We start from the raw sequence: 21374 nt of genomic DNA, 5'->3' as shown, positions 1-21374 counted from the left end.
GCCCATTGAGGATTATTTGTATCTCGATATCAAACATGCAAGTGCGAGCGAAAAATTCATATAGTGATATGAAAGATTCTTATTTTTTTTTTATTTTCCAAGTCTTCTTCTCACCTTATTTTTTTCATTTGTCTTCCTCCTCTTTTCCTCCTTTTTTTCTCCTCTCTTTTCCCTTTTTTTATTTTCCCCACTCCTAGAGGGACCCGGGAACTTCGCCCTGGATCCGCGCTCGCATTATTCATGTTATTAATCTAGAAAGATCCCAAATTACTCATCCTTTTCATTATTTACAAAACATGAATGATGTGTCCCGTTTTAGTCTAAATCTCTTTTTTTTTACGCTCGCGCTTCGCCCTCGCATCAATAGTTCAGTGATATACATATCCTGTTTACGTTTACAAAAAAGCTTAGAATTTCCCTTCTTTAGGTAAAAATGTACTTCTATTTGATTGTTGAAATATGCAACGCATTCATGGCTAACTGCAAGACGTCCTTGACAGGTGCATGGTTCCTTTTCGATCAGATCAAAACGTATATTTAAAATTTCTGTTCACGCTTCGCAGTAATTATTTAGTTGCATATATACACGATTCGTTCAGGCTCACAAACATTGCCCAGAATGTTAAAATTTCAAATACAAAATTAGCTCGCGCTTCGCGCTCGAACTATTTATATAAGGCTTATGAGATTATTAAATATTTATGTTGATTTATAGGAATACAGCTAATGGACTACCCCTTCAAATAAACATACATAAATCAACTTCGAGCGGCCGATTGTGGAAAATGTGACTGAAAATCCCCCCCCCCCCCCCCCCATATCAGCGAAGCTGGATCCGCCCCTGTACCCAACATATCATTTGTAAATATGCCTCTATAAAGGAGCTATATACAGTTCTTTACTTGTGTTTCTGCTCAGACTCATTAGAAAGGTGCAAATTGGAAACTTGAAACTGATCATGCATCCAGTGCCATTTGGCCAGGGTATACCAATCATGGTACAAGAGCGATTTATATAGTTTATGGCAATATCGAATTGGACTGTGTCAGGCAAGGTCGCCAATTATAGTAAAAAGATTCTTATAAAATTTTACGTTGTGAAGAAAGTTCAAAAATGGTCACTCGTTTCGTGTTAGATGTCAAGTAAGATTTTTTATTTATTGGAACGTGGAACAAAAGAAAATGTATCATTTTGGATTTTGAAATAAAAATTGGTGGAAACAGCAAAACAGACGGGCCCATATTTTATAATGGCAATTTTCGTACATTTAGTTCTATTGTGCAAGACTCTCTTACACTGGGGAAATGAAACAGAATATATGATAAATGACCATGCATGAATGAATGAATAAATGCATACAATTATTAAAGTAAATAAATAAAAATGTATGTCTATGAGCAATTTTCAAAATATACCTTGGTCGCCCCCAGCCCTGATCCGCCAATTTACATGTGGAAAGAAAAATTATGGGAAAACTGGCGTATATGCTGTATTCTCGACCGCTGGTCTTTCTCACATTCATAAAATATTTTGGGAATAAGTTTTGACTTTATAAAATTATGAAGTCAGAGATCTTTTCATTACAAGAGATTCGTACTTTGTTTCGTTGACAAACAAAAATTACACGTTTTATACAGCCGAAGGCCAAATACTTGCTCGTGCAGTATTATTTTGTCCACCCTATGCGATTGGTGAGGTTGGGGGGGGGTAGGCCTATTGGGGAAGGGATAGGCCATGCAGTTGAACAAATAGGCATTTTCACAAGAAAGTGTGTGTGAAGAAATAAAATTACTTCAATGCACTATGAATTATGATGCAATTAATTTAGGCCGATATCGCAACATGTTTGTTTTGGGTTTTTTTGCTTTTCTCTCACTCATAACAGTCCGAGTGACAATATATATCCGGTTATTCATGAGGGACGTGTATCGTTTGGTTGTCAAGTTAGAAACAAAGAATTGCAATAATAAAGTTTGTCAGACTAGACAAATTCCCAACGACTCGTTCCCATGCAGCTCGATCCCCACCCAACCCCCCTCCCCTACGTTCTTTCTTTCTCTATATAATTTCTTTCTTTCATTGCATTTTTTCCCCTTCCCGTTCTTTCACCTCCTTTTTCTGATAATGACTTGAAAATCGATCAGTGCTTGGCTTGTAAATCATTGTCCCTGCCATTTTTTTTGCATCTCTCCCACAGTTCAATGTTTAATTAAAGGTCAAGTCCACCCCAGAAAAAAAATGTTGATTTGAATCAATAGAAAAAAAATCCAACAAGCATAATTTTGAAAAATTCATCAAAATTGGATGTAAAAATGAGTAAATCAGTATGGCATTTCCAAATTTCACATAGCCTATATTTTTCACAAAATAGTTATATGCACAACTCAGTATTATGCAAATGAGAGTTGATGATGTCCCTCGATCACTACCAACCGCGTAGCCAGGATTCCATTTTGGAGGGGGCGGTAAATGCACGCGAAGCGTGCCAACACTTACAGAGCGCGCGAAGCGCGCTCCCTAGGGGGTGGGTGCAGGGAGGGGGAGTTTCCCCCTCCCTTGCGAAGCTTTTGGTGTTTCATAAATTAAAATGAAAAGGAGCCGTCTCTCTTGTCTTTAGTACCTATATATCAGCTCCAATTCAGTTGACTATATTGTGATTTTGAACATTGTTTTCAAAAAAGATTGTGAACGCACAAAAAAGGAATACAATGGAGGAAATTAAAATGATAATAACCCCGCGCGAAGCGCGGAAACTAAAGCGTTTTATCAATTTTTTGCCATGAAAAGGGTCCCGAGAAAACGGTATTCTCAAACACATATTGGATACTTCCCTTGGAAAGATCAGATTTGATTACAAACAATTTAGCGACAGTGCATATCTTTAACTCGCAAAACAGAGGAGAAGAAGTGTATATGCCGGGAGGAAGATATTCCTCCCCGCGCAGAACAACGAAACTCTGAAATTTCAAAGGGCAGACGTTTCATCAAATGCAGATATCTCCAATACCCGATCGGCTCTAATTCAATTAATTTTCTAAGATTATTGAACTTCATTACAAGGAAAATAGTGCGCAAAAAGTTGAAACTTCTGTGATTTATTGAAATTATATAAAAAGGATACCTAATTTCTTTGACTTATCCTGAAGCGCTTCATTTTGAATTATAAAGAAACTTTGGTGTCATTCAAAATTTCAAACTGAGGGCGCAAAACAGGACAGGAGATGAATGTGCAGGGAAATGACATGAAGTTTAATAGAATTTGAAAAAAATATTGTACTTTTTTATTTAATAAGATACGAATTTTATACCTTCCTCTTTTTAAATTAGGAACCTGTTTGCCCCAAAAATTATGGTTGTTTAGTAATGAGCTGAAAAGCGGGAGAAGTTGACTTTATGGAGGTGACGGCAGAAATTGATATAAAGATTTCACCCAACCGGAGCCGACCCGACCAGAAGTTGCGCGATCAATTAAAAAAAAAGATAACTTTATATACTTCGGCCTAACCATGCCCTAATGTATACATTTGAACTTTACCCGGCAAGAAACACATATATAGCTGAGGTGGAAAAACAGGGTTAGAGAAAGGGTGGGGGGAACAATGGAGATCTTCAATATTGTCATTTAACCGCGCGCAGCGCGGAAGCAAAATTCATAATTATATAAATCTAGAGCAAGAGTGAAGGAGTTTCTCTTTTGAGAAAAAAATAAAAAGAAAAAGAAAAAAAACCCTCAAAGCTATACCTTTCTTCCCTTTCCTCCCTTCCCTTTTCCTTTTCTCCTCTCTTTTTTCTCTTTTTTTCTTTTTGGGGACTTTTTTTTTGGGGGGGGGCGACCGCCCCCACCGCCCCCCTTGGCTTGTTTGAATTATATTTCAATTAGAGATTTGAAAATAAGGACCAACTTGACTGAACCATAGATATAATCCTCAGCGGTTATTCCACATATTCAGGAAAAAAATAAAATTATGGGGAAATATATAAAATGATATCGAGGCCCTATATCGACGTTACACCCGACCCACATTATTATTTTTATTGTTCTTTTGGTAGGCCTATTTAGTTAGTGAGATAGTGGTTATTACCATGTGAAATGGCCATATTATGGAAAGATATACGATCAAACTGAATAACATTATTTACAGAACTTTATCCAATAAATTACTTATTCCATAGGATAGCCAGTTTTCTGAAACTCGGCATGCTGAGCTGTATACTAGGCCCATGGTTTCGATTGAATCAAATTATCTCGGGACACGCAGGATCTCTCCATGTACATGACCAGTGAACTGAACTCTTCATGACCTTTAGGAGGCCCGGTATACAAGATCATTGCATGCAATGTATCTGTTGACCTTATTACGTAACGTCTCCACACGCACTATTCAACACAAACACACACACTCATACCGTACACCCACGCACAAGTGAATGAAATTCCCGGCCAGTCCTACTGCATACACAGAACATACATCCAACGTGCACAATGTACTAGTCTACGAATTCAGACACAATTAACCCAAAGACTGTTTATTATCATTTTAGTGAGAATTAAATCAATACATTTCCAAAACATAAACAGGATGCACAATCTTGGAATTTTCTTTGAATGTAAGGGTTCTTTCTGTTGGTTTCATTTTCCTTTCTTTTCTTTTGAATCATTAGAATCGTAAAATAAAACTTTTTGTCAATCTGAAACAACATGAGCTGAGGCTAATACGCGGGAAGTCGGAGAAGAACCAAAAAAAGAAGTTTTTCCAATTCTAATTCTGTGCTGTACGTTATATTCATTCTGATTTATAAATTGTTCCAGTGTTATATTAGCAATCAGAGAGCAGATACTTATTTGCAACAGCTAATATCGTGGTTGCATTTTTTTAATGGGGAAGATGGGACGGTCGAGGTTTGTTATATGCAAGCGGCCCCCAGCCAAGGGCAAGTTCAAACTTCAAGGAAGGTAGGAATGAGGTACGTACTCCTAATATCGATCAAGGCTGTTTAGATCTAAAGTCTGCTCTGCCGTTCGTTGTAATGTGATGCAATCATGCAAGGAAAGTCTGGAAACGGCAATGTATCTACGACTATGAGCTTTGTAAAACCATAGAGCTGTAATAGCTCTATGGTAAAACTGATTGACAACGCAATTGTGTAGCGAGGACTACATTATCGTTCTCGCGTAGCACACGCACGGCAGAGGCGGTGGTGCGCACTTTGAGTGTCTGCATGCAGCTCACTGAACTAGTGATGCAGCTACGTTTCAAAAAGCTGGGTATCCCGACAAGGTAAAATCCACACATGTAAGAGCATAATTTATCATGAAAAACACCTTTTCATTTCATATCATCCACATCATGACTGTTTTAGGACATACACATTCATATAATATACAAATTAATTAGAATGGTGACATGCCGATTTTGAGGAATTACCAAAACTATCCACCCTCTTTAATTTCTTTTTCTTCTTACTATTTATTTCGGGGTGGGATGGGTAACTGACCAGTTTGCACTGTTGTATGTTGATGCTTCACAGGGGTGTGAGAGTTCAGATTTTTATCTGATTTTCAGATTTTTTGTTTTGATTTTCAGCTTTATTTCAGCTTATTTTTGGCCTTCCTCTGTACAAAAATTATAGGAGCTCTTTCTATTTCAGACTTTTTCAACACTCTTCAGCTTTTTTCAGATCTTTTTATTTGTGACCACTCACACCCCTGGCTTTAGTATATTCTTGATTTACTAATAGAATAGGGTTTTCATCGATTTATTTATTATTTCTTGGAGTTTCCAAGTGTGGAGCAGTGGATACACCTATTTTAAGAGTGATGAATTAATTTTGTTTTATCACTACAGAGAGCTGAGATTATAGAACGTCTAGCTGACCTCTTGATAGAAAGGTCATCAACAATCATGGCGGCTAACAGAAGAGACATTGACGAGGCTAGGATAAGTGAGTATCTGTGGATATGATAATATACGTCTGCACTATGATCCAACTGAGACCTGATTTTAAATGAATCACATTTTGTATTTGACCTGTTGGAGACTAAAGCCCACATATATTTGGACTGGAGTCTATGGAAAACGTGTTATAGCAAAATAATTTAAGTTATTGATTTCAGTTTATTCAAAGTTTGAGTTTGGAGTATTGCTACCAATACTCAAATAAGGTTTTTTGCTTTATTGCAATGCAAGTTTTGTGGTCGGAGTAAATTCCAACTTGTTTTTCCAAGTTACAGCCAATGGCATGTTTGCTATGACATGATTTGAAATTGAAATTACTGTTATACCCACAGGGAGGGTTGAGATAGACTGGAATTTTGATTCGAGTATTTGTATCACTATTCAAAGCTTTGATCGTCAAGATTTTATAGGTTGGAATGTTCATATTTGAATTTGAATTTATTTATTTCCAAATATCACTGTCAGGTACAATTACAAGGAATTGTACATCACATATGAACAAAACATTTGGTAATTGGAGCTAACATAATAGCAAGATGCTAATCGAGGTTAGCCCCAAATAATGTCATTATCATAGTTTTAACAATAATTTTAACTAAATCTCAATATTGTACATCAAATTCAGTACTAATTCTACTTATTACTGTTACAGAAAATTTCGATCATTTTTAGTGAACATATTTACACTATTTACAAGAAAAAAATATCTTTATTATTAACAAATTCTTTATTTAGAATTATTTGTTTTCAGGCAGTATTTTACCATACCAAATTAATTATAATCTTCCAGTACCATTAATTTTAACGATTTGCTAAATATAAATTGTTATTAAATTTTTTTCCATGATTGGATCACAAACCAGAGTCTATAGGGCTTGGTGGGCTTTAAAGACTGCTATATTGCCCATGAGCAGTAATTTTAGAATAATTGTAAGAACTTGAAATTCTGAATTTCACTATGAGCACTCCAAATTTACCAAAATTACTTTACTCAAAATTTGATTTGAGAGCCACCTTGCTTTTGCCATAGAAATTATGCCTTTTAGAGCTTTTAGCATGTTGCATTTTTTTTAGTTAAGCATTGTGAAAAACGATGCATTTTGCTATTTAACATAATTTTATTAAGAGGTTTATCTTGATGGAGAGTATTGAAATGGCTTGAATCACTAAACTGATACAGTCAGTATCCATCTTCTTGTGAAATTTTAGCTATACAGATTACAGAATAATGAATTTTGTGTGATATTGATATTATTACAATGTGTAGGTTCCAATCTTTATTGAAGCATGCTAATTTAATTGTTTGGTTTTTTGGTTTAAATCATGCATTCCTTCTTTTAATGATCAATCAGTCACTTTGACAGAAGTTCTTACCTTGATTTAAATGAAAGTTTAATCAAACACGAACTAGGAGCCATCTCAAGTCCTCTACTACTCATATCTGGTCGGGTTCCTAACACATAATGCATCATTCTCAGCAGTGTAGTCTTGTAATATAAACCCACTTGAATGCTAACACACTAATCCACTGCTCATTATATCCATACCTCATTAATTATGTTACCAAGTTGCTATGAATAAGTTCTTTTCCGTAGAGAATTTTCACTTACTCTAAAAAACTTTGGCTAATTTATTCTTTGAATTATTAATAGTTATCTTAAAGGCACATTTTAAGACTAGCAATCAATTACAGACCACACTCAGTTCACTCCCCTTTTATAAAAGTGGAGCCCTCTTTTCTTTAAAATCCTTTTCAGGCAATATGACAGGACCTAACCAGGCCAGGCTAGCCCTGACTGATGCTAAGCTGAAGAGCCTATCTGATGGTCTAAGACAGATAGCAGCCACCTCACACAACAATGTTGGTCGTGAGATCAAGAGGACATTACTCTCCGATGACATGTTGCTGCGACAGGTGACCGTACCCATCGGTGTCCTGATGGTTATCTTTGAGTCCAGGCCAGACTGTTTGCCTCAGGTGCGCACACATTTATCATCCTATTTTGACTTATTTTTCAGTTGTATGCTGTGGCTTCTATCCACAGTTCAGTAACATAATTTATTTTCTGTTAGGCCTGAGTCATTATGTTGATTTTGATAAACGTTTAACCACTATTAATAAACGGACAGTTAGGGTTATACGGCGGGGATAAAAATAAATAAATACAAAATTCACCAAAAGTTGCTGAACTTTCACACCTATACATCCTATGAAATGGCCATCTATTTTCCATATTTCTTTTAAATTGTTCTAATTGGTTGGAAACTCTAAAGAAAATAAAGACTATTCCCTTCTTTATTGACTCTAAAAGATTGTTTGGAGTTGATGTCACGCTCGATCATTCAACATGAAAATGGAACTACAATTACGTCTTAATTTTTTCCATATGATCAAAAAGGAAAACATGCTTTTAGGTTGTTTGAATGGTGTTTAAATTTTTTGACTCTGCCCTATTTATAAATTTCATAGTGTATAAAACTCTTTACTTCATTCCTATACTGTTGATACTTAAGTCCACCTTTTTTAATGTTACAGGTGGCAGCACTGGCCATCAGCAGTGCCAATGGTCTACTCTTAAAGGGAGGCAAGGAAGCAAGCTACAGTAATGAAGTTCTTCATTCACTTGTAGAAGAAGCTCTGGAACTTCATGATGCTAAGGATGCTGTCGCGCTGGTAAGGGTGACTGCAATCATACTACAAAGTTCCTCAACATATCTAATGATCATTTTATATTTTTCAATTGTGGATTTGTACCTCTAACATTCACATGTTAAGTGAAGCCCGCAATCTATAAATTATTTTGGTCTATTAATCTATTGTCTACTGGAGACCACTTGGCCCATGTACAAAAATCTATGGGAATTGTAAAATGTTGTAGTCAGTCGGTTAACAATTATGTTTTTCTTCATTGATATATTATTATAATTAATGTTACAACTGGCTAGGTTTTGAAATGTATTCAGAACTTTAGAATAGTTAGATGTACCCAAAAGGCATGCAGTGAATATTACACTGGCAAAACAAAAACAAAGCTTCCTTACTTTAAGTGTAAACAAAGTAGAAATTAGCACTATGAATACAATTTCCCTGGTATTTTATCACATCTTCATCTTGATACAAGGGCAATAATCATGGTAATCATATACAATGGATAATATTTTTACTTGCTTTTATAGCACTTAATACTTTCTTAGAAGTCTCAAAGCACCCTACGATGATACAAAATAATTACCCTTGCTTTAATAGAGCAACTGTTCTGCATTACAAGTCCTGCTAGGTCCCAACTTAACCTGGGTTGAGTTCAGCACAATTTTTAATGATTTTCTTTTAAAGGAAATTATTGCCTAGAATAAGATTCGAACCCACAACTCTCTGATCCAGAGACAGGAGTCGGGACCATGGCATGTCGCCTTCTAAAAAATTGAATTCTTAAAAAAAAAAAATCCAAATTGTTATCAAATTTTCACAGATCAGTACAAGAGAGCAGGTTGGTGATTTGTTGAAGATGTCTGATGACATTGACCTTGTGATCCCAAGAGGTTCTAAGGAGATGGTTCAACTGATACAGCAACAGAGTGAAGGCATCCCTGTCCTCGGACACAGCGAAGGAATCTGTCATGTCTTCATTGATGAGGAAGCTGAACCGGATATGGCTCTCAAGATTAGTAAGAGAAACTTTTAGTTCAAAGGGGGGGGGAGACAGCACAGCAGGGGGGGTGGGAAGATCGGAATGGACAGACAGACAGAGCGATTGTACCCCTGTCCCCAGACATAGTGAAGGAATCTGTCAATTCTACATTGATGAGGCAGAACCTGATATGGCTCTCAAGATTAGTAGGAATAGTCATAGGAAAATAACTGTATAACTTTTAGTTTTAAGGAAAAGAGACAAAGCAACAGAGGGAAGAGAAAGTATACTGGGAGGAAAGGAGAGGGAGGGGAACCCAGACAGACAGATATGGGGGTAGGAGGATGGGGGGGAGTGGACAGTTAGATAAAAAGAGAGGGGATTAGGAATGTGTGATAACCGCTTCCATAAACTGTTATTTAGCACTTGTAAATTGAAAGCCAAAGTCCCCTTTTCAGGATGCTTTTGCACACTAAATTTAAGGTTTGGGCAAAATTAAAGCAGTTAGGGTGAATGTGGTAGTGAACAATTGATTTCATGTCATTGTTTGGTATGAATTCAGCAGAAGAGAGATTATTGTGTGTGTTTATGGGGAATTTGATTCAATATGGAGCATATCTCACCTAGAATAGAACAAGATTTACGACCATCAGACATTGTGTAATGCCTCTAGAAATCGCCTTATGGTGATGTCAGCTCAGCAGGCTTGGGTTAAGAAATTCTTGGGGGTACAACAGGTTTGCTCTATCCCAAAGATGTCTATATTACAGGCATTTCCAATGCTTTTCACAAAGTCGAGGGTCAGCAAATCGACTCGCTTTGTCAGCTGATCCCCATCTGACTTGAATAATTCAATCATTTCCTTGACTACATTCTAATTCTGTTTATCTTCATGAGAGCTGGAGGGGGGGTGAACATTGCCACAAATTTCAATTAACTCAAACCTTTTTTCTTTCCACTGGTCCATTTTGCTCTCTAAAATATGCAATTTTTTTATTAGAGGTTGCAATTTACTAATGATAAAATTGTTATGATCCAGACTACCACCCCTATTTCTAAACTCTTCTTTGCTTTCGTTTGTTGCAGTTCGTGATTCTAAATGTGATTACCCTGCTGCCTGCAATGCCATGGAAACACTTCTCATCCACAAGAAATTCAGACATACTCAATTCTTTGAAGATATCCTGGATATGCTTAGAGCTGAAAATGTATGTAAATCTGTAGTTGAATAGCTACCTACCACTTTCATTTAGTCTCAGTTTGTTGTGTATTATATAGGTTATTTCACTGCCATGTGTTAACAGTATTTTCACATTTTAAATTCCTCAAAGTGTAGTTGAAACATATTCGATCATTGAAATTCCATAGTGTATACATACATCTATACTGTCTAGAGCTGCAGGACCCTTCTGAAATGATTCGTCTTTGCTTTGTGTTAGTTTGAGAAGGCTGTTGGATTATCATGGCAGTATATTGAGCAGTTCATCAAAAATGGGGTTGGATATTCAAAAAAGGGTTATTATTTGATGGAATTATCATCAAATTACCCAAATAATTGAAAATCATCTACAATGTCCCTTTGCGGTTTCAACTTGATTTTAAGTTACAACCTTAAAGGGGCATTAGGTATGATTTTAAATTATTTCATGAAGGCCGAGACATTGTACCAAGTACAGATATTGGGGATTGATTTTATTCCTAGAACACACTTTATTTGTATATCAGAATATTTACTTTAGTGCTGCAAGTCAGAAGGCATGTTCGGGTTCTGTTCGGTTCGGCAAATTTTTTCCGAACTTTGGTTCGGTTCGGGGTTCGGCAATAAATGCGCAATTAAATTATCAACATATAAAACTAAGGATTGCCAACCCTCGAACAAAAATACATATGAAAGTTCTGTCGTACAATTATAATAAATTTTGTTTTTAAAAAGAATGGTTATAAAAATTGCTGCATAACTTTCTTTTATTTATTTCAATCTTGAAACCAAAAATAAGAGTAATTTCTACTTTCATTTTTAAATTGAATAAAAAAAACAAAGAAAATAATATTGATAACGAGAGAATGAGGACAGAAACAGAATTACAAAGAACAGAATATTTTTTGTTCATTGATTATTCCATGTAGATATGATCATGAATGATTACAATGCTATTGCAAACGCAGCTTCTCCGATTGGAAAGTGTTGATCGGGAATGTCGGAACAGTAGACAAACAACCTCCACTCAACTGTTATTATACTGGTAAAATTCACATTCCAAAGAATATGAAATATTTTAGAAAGTCCCTATTTTCTGAAAAGTGGTTAAATCTGGTCAATCAATTAGTTAAAAAAGATAAAATATCAGTCCATTCTTGGTCCCGAAAGATCGACACTCGAGTGACTTCAAACATATTTCCAACACAAAAATGAGTACATGGGACTGTACTGTGTATTTTAGTGTTATGAAATCACTCGGCGTTGATCGTCAGAACCAAGACGGAACTGAAAATTTATCATTTCATTTTCAGTAAATGACCAGATTAAACCACTTTTTAGAAAATATTGACAATGGAAAAACATTTCAAATTCGGAATATGAATTTTACCAGCGTAATAGCAACTGAGAGCAGGTTGTTTGGACTTCCTGTTTCAACTTTCCTTATCAACCATTTCCGGTACACGATCAGGGAACATGCGTTGACTTGCTTTGAATTTTTATCTTTTCTGTTTTTTCTAACCTCATTCCTTCATCTCTTATTTATTTATCTTTAATATTGATATGTATATTTCAGAAGGTGAAATATACATACTTTACCATTACTTTGTCAGTCACAAGGAATGAATTTATGTCATTTTTTTTCTATTATTAAATACAAAACAATTACATGGACGCCCGATCACAATCATGATCGATTACACTTATACGTAATTCAACTACACTTTTTAACCGAGTTTGGCTTAAAATGTCCCCACATTTTATGAGAAAAAAAAATAAATTCATGGTAATAAAAAAATTGAGACTGATAAAAATTCAATCAAAGACGAGACCGAAGCTGTCATACTTTGTCATTTACGAGGAATGAATTTATGTCTTGCCCCTTTTCTTAATTAAATAGAAAACAATTAGGTCCGATTACGATCACGATCGATTACGGCAATACGTAATTCAACCACACTTTTATACCGAATTTAGCTTCAAATGTCCCCTCATTTAATGAAGAAAAAATATATTCATGTTAATAAAATATTCTTAAGTTGATAACAATTCAATCAAAGACAAGTTGTGAGCTTAAATGGTGGATTTAAAAAATTATTTGTGTGGAATTCTTCATGTGCACAATCACTAACCAATATTTTTTTTAATTTTATATTTAAATATATGTAGTCCCCACTTGTGTTCATATTACGTTGTGAATAAATGTGCCGATTTTTTTTTTTACCGAACCACCGAACCAAGCCTTTGTGTTCGGTTCGGTTCGGTCCGGTTCGGAAGTACCAAGTTCGGCGAACTTCCGTTCGGTTCGGCAGTTCGGCTACAGCACTAATTTACTTATACAGAAAGTATGTGATATTTATCTGAGAGAACTTATTCTGAGTGAACATACATGTACTCTAAAAACAGTCTTTGGTTTCAGATTGATTTATATATCAAGGAAGTTGTTATAGGTTTACTAATGTGTTGATAATATGATTTCCTCTGTTTGATCCCACATTAGGTCAAATTCAACCCTGGCCCTCGCTTGGCCCGTTCCCTCAAGTTTGGTCCACGTGAAGCAGACTCCATGAGCATAGAGTACGGTGCTTTAGAGTGTGCAGTGGAGATTGTTGATGATGTCACAGCTGCTATCAATCATATACACAAACATGGCAGCTCGCATACTGATGTCATTGTCACAAATAATGGTGGGTGTTTTACATTATATTTAAAAAGTAATGTGATAAAAGTCACCATTTTCACAACACTGTACAGAAACATACTTTTTTCCCGGAAATTATATACACAACAAAGTTTATATTTTTAATAGAATAATGATATTTTCAAATCAGGTACTATTGATTCATGAATTTAAGTGCAGTGAACCAACATTGCAAGCTTTCACCTGAATTCAATATGAACTTAAAGGAAACATATTTTTTTCAGTAAAATTATTATTTAATACAAAGTTTGTTTTTTTATATCAATTTAAAGTGGCATCCTGCAACTGAGTGTTTGATGTTAGGCTAGGGTATATTTGAATATTTAAAGCCATACTCAACAAGTTTTAGTGAAAATGATTTTGAGAGAGTCTTAATTTTATAGTATCAAAGCGTATTATTGTCATATGACCATTTATCTAAATGTCAATGTAGTAAAATGCTTCCATGTTTTGATCTATTGAAGACATTATCAATAGACACTATTATATGAAATCTCAGTCTCCAACGAGTTTAATAAGCCAAATATTGTGAAATAATGAAAATGAGCTGAAAATCTAATAATACCCTGAACATCGCCAATACAGGTTAGCACTCATGACCATGTTTATTAATCATACATGATACATGTAGATTTGAAAGAGGCCGTCTACTGCATGAATGCCATTTGTGTTTTGCTATAGTTTTGAGCATAACCTGTTTTCTATCAGAGTCATCTGGCAGCATGCACTTAGGTTGTCATTTGATGTATTTTGTTGAAATTCTTTTTATGATTGTAACTACAACTTGAATCTATCTTTAGCGGTTGAAATATGGTAAAGTTCCTGTAATTTGTCCACAATTATTGTTGAAATGGTTACAGCTTGTTGCTCTGATGGCTCATTTTCTTTGAAAGTTTGATGTTTCACCGATTAATAAATCCAAATGCTTGTTATGCCGTTAATTTTTTTTTTTTTTTTTATTCTAAAGGTTGATAAATGTTAAAATGAAATAAGGTTTATTGTATTGAATGTTCATTAATCCAAAAGCTGACTAAGTTTCATTATTCTCAAGGTTTAATTGTTTGATAATATAATAAGGTTCATATGGTTTGTCTATTTTTAGGGTACTTGCAAGTTGCAAACCCTAATTCATTTTCAGAAATACAAATCTTAACAAACCTTGGGAATAAGAAAGCTTCTTTCATAATGCTACAAGTCATATTAACCAACCGTTTTTCATTTTCTGAAGTATAAAACATCTGAGCATATGAAATTTGCATGCTTTGGAGTAATGAACCTTCAGAGTATTTGAACCTTTTGAATAACAAATGCTATCCAATAAAATGGGAGCCACTCATCATCTCTGTTTTTATCATTATAGAGGAATCAGCTGAACAATTCTTGAATAATTTGGACAGTGCCTGTGTCTTCCACAATGCCAGTACTCGCTTCTCAGATGGTTACCGCTTTGGCTTAGGTATGTGTACAACCCTTGACAAGTTGGGTGTCTAAGATTTTACCAGGGTCAGATCAAGGAATGGCGGGGATGGGGGGTGGCATGCTTCTGAAGAAATAAAATAAGTAATAAAAAAAAGGAAAGTGATCACCACTTACAGGTTGTATTTTCCCATCATTTTTTTTTTTGACAAGCATAAACAAATAATCTGACACAAAACAAAACTGTCCTTTAACTGTCATTAGATTTTTGGAGGGTTTTTGTTGTTCTGTAAAAATGCTATTCAGTAAAGATACTGTTCCCTTATCATAAATAGCAAAGGAAATTATTTTTTATATACATGGTAAATGAAGCTGATGCTTATTTTGAGATTCATATTTATTTTTCTGTTTTTTTTTCTCATTTTAAGATACTGTATGCAAATTCTGTGCGAGAAACATTGACATAGCATGGAACTTCTAATTCTGTTTATTCTTATCTAAAAACATCTCCATTCCTGTTTTAAAATACAGGAACATATTAGAAGTTCATCATAGCTAAAGTTGATAATATATAATGGCCATCATTGTCTTTGGGTCAAATCTTGAAAATGAGAAATAAGAATGAAGCTTGGGGATGTAATGCAAATTAAGGTTTTGAAATGAACATTGGATAAAGCAGCTGATCTTCATTTTCTTCATTCCACCTGTCAATCAAACAGTGAAATGTACTTCATGCAGGATGAAATCTACAACCAATGAATTCATTTAGCCAGTGAAATGTACACTAAATTTGTAAACAAGAAGGAATGTAGGTCACAGTAAAACACATCATTGCTGGGTGTTAAAACTTGATATCTCAAAAACAGATTTTTAAAATTTTTTTATTTGGGGCTGCTCAGAAAAAGATGTATTTTAGAAATATAGCAATGGTGGCAACCTATCATCGTCTGTTTTTCAGTCTCCTAATTTATATAGTGAATTCTCTGTACGAAGGAAGCCTGCTGGTTTAAAGTGATTGGTTAACATTGGTTTGACTTTTAAAAAATCTGAGCTAGAAGGTCATACTTGTCACCTGTGTCTGTGATATGTTACAAAAATGAAGCCCAGAAAAAATTGTGTTAGAAAATAATTATTTAGTGCTTCAAAAATTGAAATATAAAGTGACCGAAAACACCATCTTAATTTCATCCCATACACTTATGTGTACTATTTAGGCGTCTATAAGACGCCTATTAACAAAATCGGGGTTTGCCTTGTAGTTCTAGCTTTTCATTCTCAATAATGGTTGTTTTCAGTGTTTATTAGTTCTAATACATGCACTTGTACACATGTTTCATCTTGGTTTGAGAATTTTTTTAATCGGCTGCTCACAAAGTTAAACAATACCTTTAAATAGGTAATAACTCTGAAATCAAGCTTTGATATGATGTTTTAATACCCCAATGATGACATCAAGTGATTTTTTTGTCAGTTTGAAAAACTAAAAATCATGTATATGTGTTTTATGTAATTTCTAATGTGATATTGTGTGTATGATTAGGGATGTTAAATTATCAACAAATGAAATGTAGGATATTTCAATACTTCATGATAATGACTAAACATCTGTCTGTTTATTTATTTCATGATTACTTCATGTCCATTAATAGATTTGCCTCTAAGAATTATTTTCAACTAACAGTGTAATGTTTTGTTCATGACTGTATTCCTTATCAAAATTGCATAGGCATGATGATTTTTAAAAAATATGTTGTATTGTCATTGATTCTATCTAGGAGCTGAAGTTGGTATAAGCACCACTAGGATCCACGCCCGAGGGCCCGTCGGTGTAGAGGGTCTCCTTACCACCAAGTGGATCCTTGAGGGATCTGGAGACACCGTGCAGGAGTATACAGCAGGAGGGAGCAAGATGTTTGTACATAAGGAGCTGGAGGTGGAGAATGGAAATGATATCCTGGAGTCTTCAACAGCATAGAGGTATCTTGGTAACTCTCCTGGATGATTCCATTGGCTTATCACATTCATAGTAGCCTTCTAACAAGGCTCCTTGGTCAAAATTGTGTTTTTCACCATTACACGATAATGAACAAAGCATGTTGATGAAAACTACTTACTCTTGAACTGTCCTCAGAGCCAGTTAAATTTCATTGGTGTGGTGAATACATGAATATTCATCGATTTGTACTGGGGCACAAAATGACGTTAATCGACCAATCAAAATGATGGGCTCTACCTGCTCGACATAGGGCATTGTTCATATGTGTGAGTGAGCTGTCATCTGAAAGACGGCTCCTGATTAGCTTCTATTGGTAGAGGAATTCAAAACAAGATGCCAAAGGCTCGTCTCATTGTGCTTAACGACTCGCGGCTTTGAAGCCCATGTGTAGTCTTTCTGCATCAGACCCTATGCTATACAGCGGGAGGCCTTGACAGAAGGCTACATTCAGAGTATTCCTTTTTGAAATCATGTGTGACCCATTATGCAACAGCATAGAGGTCTCTGATATAAATTATTTTATCATGAATCAAGGTGTCCATCTGGTTGCTGGTTGAGAGTTGCTCTTTCTTCACGTCTGTAAGCACTTGATGTCTTGTAGCAGATTGCAGGTCTGCCGGACAGCTTCCAAATTCTCTTGCAAAACCATTTAGAAAATTTATTTCACTTCTGATCATGACAAGTGCATCAAAATTAATTTCATCTTCAAGATAGGCTGCAAAGCCCTTTAAAAATTACTGAAATAAAAAATCCTGTTATCAAGATGACGGAGTTTTGTAAGTTGTCATTGATGAACTTGAGAGAAATCCATGTAAATCACAACTCAGTAAGACACAACTGTGGTGAAATACATTGTGTGAAGATTACTGAAAGCTGTTGCCTGGCCTTTGACATTATGAGGCAGAAATTTAGGGGGGGGGGTAAAGTTTGGGATACATTGCACTGTATTGAGATATCTGAGTGAATGAGTGTAAAACATTTTTTTTTCTTAAAGTAGTGATCATATTTTATTTACAATATATGTTGACAATTTCATTATTTCATTTTCTTCAAATAATTTAGGATTTTGGTTTAATTCCTCATGGAAGATGATGGATAATGACGATAACAATATTTATAGGTTGATTGGATTGGGTGTTTCAAAGCATGGGCTGACTAACTTACATGATAAAATTACAAATGAAATGTTGAGTATGTGGGATCTTTGGCTTTTTTCCATACTGACCAAAATGTGCTTATGATTATTAGTGAGAATAATTAATGCATTACCTTTGTTGAATAACAATTCATTTTAATTAAACTTTCAGTGCTATGCTTGTCCAATTTTTCTCTTGTTCAAACCAACTTCTTGTTGGGATGGACTTTGCCTTTTTTCTATAATGTCATGAATATGGTGAGGATGAAAAATCAATTTGTCATCTCTGAATTGATAAATATAATAATGATCATTTTTATTTCTTTTATATGCTGATTATGATAATGATTCATCAGTATATTACAGTATTATTAGTATGTACAATGGAGATATTTTTTGTGATTAAAATTCTGCTATTAAAGTATCATGTATCAGTATTCTCTACTGCTTGTAATGCTCATTATGGAATGAGTTGAATATTTTAAAATCTACTTATTTGATAGATGATATAACCAGATATTTTTCTTAGATAAAGAAAAACCTTGCTTATTTATTTCACTATTATTTTTGTAACATTTTTTTGTCCTTGCATACATGTAAGTGCACAATATCCCAATAAGCAGACAGTATGAATAATGCTTGCTTCTTTCATGATTGAAATTATGATTTAATTTTTTTTTTTTTAATGGCTAAAAATATCTAAACTTGATGTAGATGTTATGACCGCATTTTGTAATATTTTCCTCTTGTAAAAGTCCAATTTTAAATTAAGCCTTTTTCTTTTCATCAAAATTTTGGTTTCAATTTGTATTTATATATATATTTTTTTAATTTTTCTTGTTATACAGTTTATCTTATAAAAATATGAAAATATTTTGTCTTTTTAAAACCCCTTTCCCCTTCAGACATCACATTTTGCATTTCCATTTCATTTTAACTCTTATTGATTCCATCATATAGTTCAAACCCTGCATTTTATTCACTAAAGGAAGTCTTTGATTAGATTCATTCCAAGAATGTATTCATCTTGTTCATTACCTTGCTCTCTGAAATAGCATGTGAGCCATTAGACACTTGTTAAGCTGTATAACCTAGCTTCTCTAAATGATTGAGTGAAATGAAGTAAAATGGAATAAAATAAAATGCCTCCTGCCAGCATGCTATCTTATAATTTACTTTTTTACAATCAACATTCCTTAGATAGAACGTATTCATTTTGTTTATTTCTTCAGTAATGTTATGCTTATAATCTACATGTACACTAGATAACAATTGCCATTGTTTCATCATTATTGGTAGATATAGCTTCATCATATACATTTAATGCCTTATATTTATAATAGTGATATTCAGTGTCTCTAAAATTTGGAAGGACATCACCTCTATTCTTTGTTATAACTTTACCATTCAGGTTCTGGAGAGTAGGAAATATAAATATAGATCACTCAGTTGAAGTGGACCATAATGACAAAGAAAAAGAAAAGAATTGCATTTGTCTTTTGGCTTCTGAATTTTTCCTTTTGCCTTAGTCCTGGAATTTCTCTATATCCATAGTCAAGTTGTGCAACGTTAATTATTTATATATGATTTAAAAATAGGCACACTGAATTTTTTTTTGGAGGTGCAAACACTGAAAAAAAAAATTATTTGGATATTTCCTTCGAATTTTGCTTTCCTTTGAGCAGTTTTGAAGCACACCTGGGGCCGGTTTCACAAGGCTGTTCACAAGTCATGCATGACTTTACTCACGATTGGTGACCTTTTCTTATAAATACCCCAAATCAGGGTTCCCACAGTCATGGAAAATCCTGGAAAAGTCAGGGAATTTAGAAAATGTGTGAAAAGTCATGGAATTGCATTTACCTCTTGGCTGTGGCAGCCTTCCAGTTTGTCGTGTCTCGCGCAACTCTCATACTCTGTGATCATACTCTGCTATTATGCATGTAATCGGTGTTCATGATTTCCATTTTTCCCAGTTTTGTGACATCCCAAACTCTGCATAACTCCCAGGATGTCACGGGAAGTCATGGTAAGCAGCAATTTAGTCATAGAAAAGTCATGGAAAAGTATTTTCAAACATAATTTTATGTGGGAACCCTGCCAAATTTGTCCCATTTTTAACTAACATAATAAAAATGAATTTCCTTCATGTGTAACCCTAATTGAGTTTGGAAAACTGTTTAGTTTTCTGTTCTGATACTGTAATGAATATTTCAATTAACAAAGATCAAAGTTTGACTATAGCTGAAAAGGATGATTGAAAAGGGTTACAAGTCATGTTTAAAGTTGGCTGTAACTTTAAACAGCTTTTCAGTTGTGCATTAGTTTCCCTTGTGTTGTGGTGATGGAGAAATTTATGTGTTCACTTCAGCTGTGCAAATGTAACTGTATTGAACTGCTAGCATTGAATGTGCCAAATGTCCCGAACTGGACATTTTTCAGGTCGGTTCATATTTTTCTCAATTACCCTGATGAGTTTTGCCATTTTATTTATGAGTTCATGCGAATATTGCCGTTTTGAGATGCTGCTCATTATCACTGTTTTCATTCAGTGCTGTGTTCTCTGAAAGCCAACAAATACTTTTATGTATCCAAATCCTACTTGATATGAAAAACTGTATTGATCCAGAACCATCATTATTCTGTGCAATATCTGCTACTTTGTAGTGTGTCAGTGACATCCCTAGACCTTGAGTTTATTAGGCTGATAGCTGAAATACAACATTATGAAACCCTATGTGATGGTATTTATTGATCAGCTAAGAGAGGTTAAGTTACATGCAAAATAATCAAGTAGAAGTAAAATAGCAAAGAATTAAGATCTTGTTATTATATCATTAAAATGGAAGAATTCAATGCGCAATCATACACTGTTGCATGTTATGTTGGGCAATTAGTGTTAGAAGTATGAAAATTTACATCTATAGCTTTATAAAGAAGATTATGGACTTGAGATTTTAGTCTAGTATGCCTTAGAATATTTTATTTTTCAAGAATTTTTGTTTGGTCATTTGTGTCATGGATTCAAGAGTTCTATTAGGATCCATGCTTGTATGCATAAATGAAAGGACAATACTACCTGTAGGTAGATTTGAATTTAGGGTATAAAACATATCTAATTTCATTATTGATATTTTTATTGTTTTAATTGTATTTTATTTCATTTGACTTATATTCTGCTCATTTGCATTATACACAATCGTTATTGATTATGAAATCTTGCACAATTCCTTTGCTTGTTAACTTAAAATTCACTATTTTGGAAGAAAATGATTGGACATGTGATGTGTGATGCTGGTAAAGAAATGTTTATTAAATAGCACCATACATACACATACAAAA

General features: G+C 34.5%; 1 protein-coding gene across 4 annotated transcripts in view; it reads left to right on the top strand.

The window, feature by feature from the left end:
• The window catches only part of LOC129273518 (delta-1-pyrroline-5-carboxylate synthase-like), a 37281-nt gene extending 15907 nt beyond the window's left edge, over window positions 1-21374 (top strand). For 2 of the 4 annotated variants that reach the window (XM_064107981.1, XM_064107982.1), the window contains exons 8-15: window positions 5847-5943; window positions 7715-7935; window positions 8494-8631; window positions 9428-9623; window positions 10673-10794; window positions 13285-13471; window positions 14846-14941; window positions 16677-21374. In XM_064107981.1, the coding sequence (XP_063964051.1) occupies window positions 5847-5943; window positions 7715-7935; window positions 8494-8631; window positions 9428-9623; window positions 10673-10794; window positions 13285-13471; window positions 14846-14941; window positions 16677-16876 (1257 nt within the window). In that variant the 3' untranslated portion in view covers window positions 16877-21374. Of the gene's footprint in view, window positions 1-5846; window positions 5944-7714; window positions 7936-8493; window positions 8632-9427; window positions 9624-10672; window positions 10795-13284; window positions 14113-14166; window positions 14942-16676 lie in introns of those variants that run through there. The other 2 variants (XR_010295365.1, XR_010295364.1) reach the window with 1 other exon arrangement.

This window comes from Lytechinus pictus, chromosome 12, assembly GCF_037042905.1.
Source record: "Lytechinus pictus isolate F3 Inbred chromosome 12, Lp3.0, whole genome shotgun sequence".
Taxonomy (NCBI): Eukaryota; Metazoa; Echinodermata; class Echinoidea; order Temnopleuroida; family Toxopneustidae; genus Lytechinus; species Lytechinus pictus.
Note: the sequence above shows the minus strand (reverse complement) of the source record. Positions and strands in the feature narration are given on the sequence as shown.